At 41.3% G+C, this 7,703-nt stretch overlaps 1 protein-coding gene across 3 annotated transcripts in view; it reads right to left on the reverse strand.

The window, feature by feature from the left end:
- ARMC8 (armadillo repeat containing 8) overlaps positions 1 to 6,466 on the reverse strand; it is a 106,643-nt gene extending 100,177 nt beyond the window's left edge. For all 3 annotated transcript variants that reach the window (XM_047736044.1, XM_047736053.1, XM_047736035.1), the window contains exon 1: positions 6,171 to 6,466. Coding sequence is in view for 2 of the 3 variants with exons in the window: in XM_047736053.1 (XP_047592009.1) it covers positions 6,171 to 6,215 (45 nt within the window). In the remaining variant the exon portion in view is untranslated. The remainder of the gene's footprint in view (positions 1 to 6,170) is intronic.
- Between the last annotated feature and the right edge of the window lie 1,237 nt (positions 6,467 to 7,703).

The raw sequence follows: 7,703 nt of genomic DNA on the forward strand, positions 1-7,703 counted from the left end.
AAAATGGCTCTTATTTGGAATACCTTTCATTCTTATCTAAATAGTCCCAAGGATCATAGCACCACTGTTCAGTGAAGGCAGCTGTTCTCGGTTTCTAGAAGGTAACAGAAATTGTTCTTTGTCAATCACTCCATATCTTTATTCAAAGCCAACATGACAGATGGCACTGCAAAGCAATTGCCAAATCAAAAATGAAAAAGATACAAGTCAAAACCACTGAATTTCCTGGCTGCTGGCACTATTTTGAAAGTCTTTTTTTTTTTTTTTTAAAGATTTTATTTATTTATTTGACAGAGAGAGATCACAAGTAGAAGGAGAGGAAGGCAGAGAGAGAGAGAGAGGGAAGCAGGCTTCTTGCTGAGCAGAGAGCCCGATGTGGGACTCGATCCCAGGACCCTGAGATCATGACCTGAGCCGAAGGCAGCGGCTTAACCCACTGAGCCACCCAGGCGCCCCGCTATTTTGAAAGTCTTAAAGAGAATAGGAGGAGACAGGAGATAGACGTCCAAGTGAAATAGAAAGACCCTATGCTGTTTCTAACTCTTGGTAAAGCTAAAAAACAAACAAACAAACAAACAAACAAAAACAAAAAAAACCCCACTTTTTAAAAAAGATTTTATTTATTTGAGAGAGAGAGAGAGAGAGAGAGAGCACAAGCAGGGGGCGGGGAGAGGGAGAAGCACGTTTCCCACTGAGCAGGGTGCCAGATGTGGGGTCCAATCCCAGGACCCTGGGATCATGACCTGAGCTGAAGGCAGACACTTGATCAACTGAGCCACTCAGGTGCCCCATGCTTAAAAAGCTTCTTGAGCACTCAGTGTCTGAATTCAGGCAGCAATCTTCCCTTAAAGAGACAACACAATGCCTGGACAAAGACAATGAGCATTTCCCATTCCTCATACATTGCAAGTTAAAGATTTGGAAGTTCATACTGTTAAATCCCTATTAGGAATACCTCCTAACATAACTGAGGTTCCTGGTGCTTGTGGAATGAATTAATGGCAAACTTTAAAATGTGCTGACCAAATTTTATTTTGCATTTATTACTAAAAACCAAGAGAGGTCAAATTCATGCTTATAGTTGGCCTTAGCATCACATAAAAATTTTTCCTATTGTCAGATGTCCACTGAGAGCAAATCAATATGCAGCTTAAGGCCAACAAATGCTTATAATTATCAAGAACAGAACAAAATCAAGGAATACTCAGACTTGGAATACCCTGTACAGTTCTACTAATTGCTTGTCAAAAAGACATGATGGCACTAGGTAACACTGTAAAGGAGACAATTAAAATTAATAGATGCCTTAGTTGTCTATACCAGCCTACAATGTTATTCAATAAAATTTTATTATCTTGCCTCTCTCAAATCATTAGAAGTGACCAAAGTAAAATGCAATCATCCTCTTAAGAGTCTTTCACACAGAAAAATTTTCATTTTTGTTAAATCCAATTATTAATTTTTAATTTAAAAAAGTTTTTAAATACATCATGGTTTTGGTGTTATGTCTAAGACTTTATCAAGTCCAAGATTCTGCAGATTTTCTGTTGTTTATTCTTAAAGTTTCATTTTATGCTTTGTAATTAAGTCTATGATCCATTTTGAATTAATTTTCGCATAAGGTGTGAAGCTGAGATCAAAGTTCATTTTTTTTTTTAAGATTTTATTTATTTGAAAGAGAGAGAGGGTGTGCACTGGGGGGGGGGGGGGGAGAATGAGAGGGAAAAGCAGAATCCCTGCTGAGCAGGGAGCCCTATGTAGAACTTGATCCCGCCAACTCCAGGATCATGACCTGAGCCGAAGGCAGTCACTTAACCAACTGAGCTACCCAGGATCCCTCAAAGTTCATTTTTAACCTATGGTTGAAAGGATGAAAACATAAGCTACGGATTTGGGAGAAAATATTTGCAAAGCACTTATCTGATAAAGGACTCATACCTAGAATCTAAGAGCTTTCAAAACTCAACAGTCAAAAAACAAACAGCCCAGTTAGGAAGTGGGCAAAAGGATATGAAGAAATACTTCACTAAAATATTTCTTTATATCCAATAAAATATGGGTGGCAAGTAATGAAAATATTTTTGACACTACTTATCATTAAAGAAATGCAAATTAAGACCATGATGAGTTATCATTACACATCTATTTAAAACAGCTAAAATAAAAAATAATGAGTATACCAAATGCTAGCGAGGGTACAGAGAAATTGGATCTCTCATACGTTACTGATGGAAATGTAAAATGGTATATCCACTCCAGAAAAGTGTCAGTTTCTTTAAGAACTAAACATACATTTACCACACAACCTAGCAATTAACACTCCAGGGCATTAATCTCAGAGATATGAAAAGTTACCTTCACACAAAAACCTGCACCTGATTATTCACTGCAGGTTAGAACAGCCCAAAACTGGAAATAACCAAAATGTCTCCTAGGTTGATAGCTAAAATGTGACATCCATTCCACAGAATACTACTTAGCAGTAAAAAAGAACAAACTATTGATACACACAACTTGGATGGATTCCAAGGGCATTACATTGAATGACAAAACCAATCTCAAAAGGTCACATACTGTATTTTTGTAACATTATAAAACATGACAAATTTTCAGAGATGGAATTAGTGGTCACCAGGGGTTAGAGGCAGGGGGTTGGTAGGTTTGACTATAAAGAGGTAGCATAAGGGAGATTTTTTGGTGACAGACTAATTCTGTATCTTGACTGTGGTGATGGCTACACTATATTCATGATAAAATGATACAGAACTATACATATACCATTATCAACTTCCTGGTTTTGGTACTGTACTATAGTTACATAAAATGTAACCAACAGGGGGAAACTGGGTGATGTGTACACAGGGATCTTTCTGTATTATCTTGCAACCTCCCATGAATCCATAGTTATTTCAGAATAAAAAGTTTTAAACAATCCAATCACTGTGAAATCATTCAAGAGTTTGGGAAACATGAGAGAATTTATACATTTGTTGAAAAGGGTAATAAAACCAAAGTGCAAACCAAAGATGGATAGGGATGATCATGGTGCAGTCTAGAAAGATAGCTGGAGTTTGTTCAACTCCCCAAAATAAATAGTTTAACCAAACATTTACTGAATATCTAGTATATGCAAGACATAGTGCTATAAATAGCAGTGGGGTTAAGAAAAAGTCAAGTACTTACCTCTGAATTAATTTACTAAGAAGCTAGAACAATTATTAAAGGTCTCAGGGCCTCTGCAAAAGCAGTTCCCTTTGCATGGAACACACTTCTGTTTTTCTAGTTAGTTCTTAACCATCCTTGATCTCTCTCAGTTCATTGTCACTTCTTCATGGAAATCCTCCCTAGCTCCCCTCATTGCCCTCTACATTAAATTAATTCCCCTATTACGTGCTCATACAGCACCCTATATTTTTCATTCATAACACTAATCACTATTCACAACTAAAGAACTGTGTAATGGTTTGATATCTATTTTCCCCATTAGGCTAAAAGGGCAAAGACAGGTCTGTGCAGCTCACCACGGTATTCCCAAACCCAGTGTCATGCCTGGCAAATGACCGAGAAGTTCAAAATATATTAGATGAATGAATCCATACAAAGCTATAATTCATATGTACAAATGAGCAGGCAGACAGTAAGAGTTACTGGGTTTAGAAGAACCTGAGATCACTTCACTTTGAGAAAGCCAGTTTATATGGAATAGAAGGCTCATGCAGAGGATAAAGAATCTTATATCCAAAGTTGAACATGATTATCAGCCTTTTGGCAACAGGAACCCACTAAAGAACTGAAGCAGGAAAGTAGCGTGTCCAATGTTTTCTATAGGAAAATTACTAAGGAGAATGGACCCGAACTGAGAGGGTAAGACATAAGAAGTGGTAAAAATAATTCCGATGACACTGTGGTAATGAAGGCACAAAATGATGAGAGGCTGCCATGGGAACAGCCACATGTGTGAAACACTAAGAACCAATAGAACTTAAGGACTGATTAAATACAGGGGCATTAAAGGGGGAAGGACCAAAGATGATCCAAGAGGTTTAACAGTGAGTAATCAATGAAAACCAGTACTATTAACAGAAATGGAAAATCATAGTTAAGTCCTCTTAGGAGAAGGGAATGTGCTTTGTTACAAGTCTCAGGTAACATCCACGAAATTAAAGATATGAGACTACGCGGGAAAAAAGTCAAGGTTGGCAATGTAATATGTGAGTTGGTCACAATTAAGGTTTAAGACTGAATGAGATTTCCCATAGGGGAGAAGGTATAAAGGGCCTTGAATGAAACCTTTAAAGCCATACAACTTGCCCCTTGCTTGAATGATGCTTATCATGCCGTGGACTCATTCAGACTGTGAGATCCCTGAGGGCACATCTTATCTCATCCTCACATTCCCTAAAAGTAAACATTAAACAGTGTTGTATGTAACTGGTGCACAATAAGTAGCCTATTAAAGGAATCAATTATTTTCAAGGTAATTTCTGATTAAAATTTCCTGTTCTACCTGCACTCCGTATTTCAAAAGGCAGTGCCATAGCAGTGTCTGATTTCCTAAAGCTCTATAATTGATGAATTGACAGACAAGACTTTGGGACTGTGAAAAATACTTAAGCCCCCAATGAGATTAGAACTAAAGCAAATCCCCACTAGAAGCTTCTGCATAAAATTAAACAGGAAACATTATTTACTAAGGGAGTGAAACAAATGAAAATTTTCAATTGTAAGCCTGATACAAGTTGACAATGTACAAAAAAATAAGCTTCAGGTGAAATGAATGATAAACAAAATAATTAAAGGGACTTGAGGACAGCTGAGAGGCATACTTTTTAAAAAAACATAGTGAGGGAAAAGTCATTTACCTGCTTGCCCACAAAATATTACAGATGTAGAATAAAAGGCTAACCTGATTCAATATTTAGATGAACACTGTTTCCCCAAGGTGTATAAAATAAGGAAAAGGACTGCTAAAATCGATCAGGAGACAAATTGGATGACAGCCCCCACCCCCTTAAATTATCTAGGCTACAGTATTCCAGTGTTCTAACCCTGAATCATAGCAAACGTCCTAAGTGCTTCCAGATAGGTGAGTGTCTCTGTGACAGAAGTCCAGGAAAAGAAGAGAAACCGGCTGGAATCACAGATTTTAGGAACCTGACAAGTCAGGTAAACTGTAATCCAACCACCCTCTCAGTATCTGGCAGTTTCCACAAGTCTAAAAAATGGCCAATCAGTCTTTGCCTATTTCCAGCAACAGCAAATGGACCATTGGTAAAGTGACTATTCTCTGGTTGGACAGCTCTAAATTGTTGTAAAACCCTTTGAAGTTATCCCTCAGTAACTTTCACTCTGGGTCCGAGTTAAGAGCTACACAGTGTAAAGTAAAAGTTGTATTTTGGATTTTTATTTTAACTTAAAAAAAAAAACCCCAAACTACTAGGTGTTACTTCCTGACGGGTCAATACATACCCTCTTTCTATAATAGGAAAATTGAGTTTTCCCCCCAGCGCTTGACTCCCCTTAAAGGAAAAAGTTATGCCAGGCACAGGTTCCTTTAGACTCCGAGCAGCAACTTCCAAAGCAGAAAGGAGAAAGGGGGCTTAAACAGCTACATACACTAAGATATGCTGCAGCTGACATGAAATCTCCGTTGCCCAGAAGCAAGCAGTTCTAGCCCGTGCCGGGACGCGACAGAAGCCACAGACCTGCCCTGACCCTCTCAGGCTGTGGGGGCCCAAAGTGCCTGCACCTCTCCTATCCAAAGCCGCGGGGCGCTGAATGGGCGCTCTTTCCCAGGCCAGTGGCAAGCCCGGCACCTCACAGGGCAGAGTGCTCGGCCCGGAGAAGCAGCAACGCCGAGAGGAAGGTTCAGTGAAGCACCTGGCAAAGCCCAAGCCGAGCCACAGGGCCAGCTGCCCGTACGCCCAACCACCCTGTCCGCCAGAGGCCACCCGAGAAACGGTACCGGTGGGAGCTTCTGGAGTTGGGAGACGTTTCTGGCTCGGTCGGGGTCCCGTTTATTCCTCCTGCCCACCCTCTCTCTCCATGGCCCAAAGCTGAGCCGGAAGCCACCCCAAGGGGTGGTGTCCAGGAGGCACTCCGCGTTTGGGGTGAATGCTGCCGGGCAGCCCGAGCTCTCGAGCCGGCGGGCAGCTGCGGCGGTCACTCACCGAGAGGACGCTCATGCGGATTGGGGTCTCCAACAGGCACGCCATCTTGAGCCTTCCCACCGGGCTACGGCCGGTGCCGGCGCGGGGGCCGGCACTTTCGACAAGGAACTATTGGGCCAACGAAAGGCGCCGTCTGCAGAAAGTTAGGCAAGTAGACGAGAACACACCACGCTCTAGGCACAGGTGAAGCACGGCCAGGCCCCGCAGAAGGGAGAGGAAAGGAAAACCGCGCCAAGGACCTCCTCACGAATCGTCCTCTCAGAAACGGCAGCTACTCTCGGCCTGGGTTAGAGGTGGGAGCGGGCAGCAGTTTCCGCATGCGCAAAGAAGGTCTGCGAGCCCCACCTGCCGCTCGCGGTGGGCGGAGCCACGGGGGCGGGGTCTCGCTCTGGCGCTGCGAACTTCGCCAGTTGATTCGTTACAATGCTGGAGCTCACGTATTCATATTATGAAAAGCTCGTATGTGGGGTCACACACGTAATTTGAAGTTCACATTTGTATTCATTATCTCACTCCTTTGCACCAGACTCCTAACGTTGTTATTATCGCCATTTTACAGACGGAGGGACTGTGGTCTCAGAATCAGGTCTTCAGCATAATCTGCCATACCCATTTATTCTGATGTAGTGCTAAGAATAGATACGCTAGAACCAGAACGCCTGCACTTAATTTTTACTACTTCCCTTATTAGCTGCATTACCTCCAGTAAATTACTTAACCTGCTTATGCTTCAGCTTTCTCTTCTATAAAATAAGGGTTATGAGAACGGAGAACTAAAGCTCTTTCTATTTCTATAAAATAAGGGTTATGAGAACGGAGAACTAAAGCTCTCTGCCTGTAATGTAGAAGGCGTTATATATATTTCCCCAGCCTATGAGTCAAACAGAAAAAAGGTGGGGGGGGGGCAAATATCTGAAGAATTAACACTAAAGTGCTCTGGTAACTGAAGCCAAATAAAAACATGCTTCTAATTAATTTTTCTGATTGATTAATCCAGCTTTCCCACTCCGTGTGTATGTGTGTGTGTTTGTGTACAAAACTGTCCTGGACTTGGCTGGACAGGTTTCACCTGCCTGCTGCCTATAACCAGTAAGTTTTCACAGAATGGTTGCAATGAGTACATTATTTGTCTTTTTTTCTTCTTCCATTTTATAGCCACTCCTTAATTCAAGCTGTTACTACCTCTCCTGTGGACTAGAGCAATAGCCTTCCAACTGATCTTGTAGACTCTAGCCTTTTCACTTTGCTCCTCACTGCTTACCTATCATCTTCCTGTTTCAGTATCCCTCTTTTTTAGAAAGTTCCCCTTAAGCCACTTTGCTTTTAGAAAAGCCCTACATTAGAACCTGCTTTTGCTAACCAAAGAAATCCAAAGAGAATTTTTGCTTTTATGAAAAAAGGTAGTAAATAAAATAGCAGTTAGAGTTTGTTTTGCAGTGAGTCTTGTTAAAAGCAGCTCTCAACCCCAGGCAGCAGGGGAGAGTGACATCCCTAAGCTCCTTCCCCAAGAACTACATTCAGCATCTCAGTATT

Source organism: Lutra lutra, chromosome 1 (genome assembly GCF_902655055.1).
Source record: "Lutra lutra chromosome 1, mLutLut1.2, whole genome shotgun sequence".
Taxonomy (NCBI): Eukaryota; Metazoa; Chordata; class Mammalia; order Carnivora; family Mustelidae; genus Lutra; species Lutra lutra.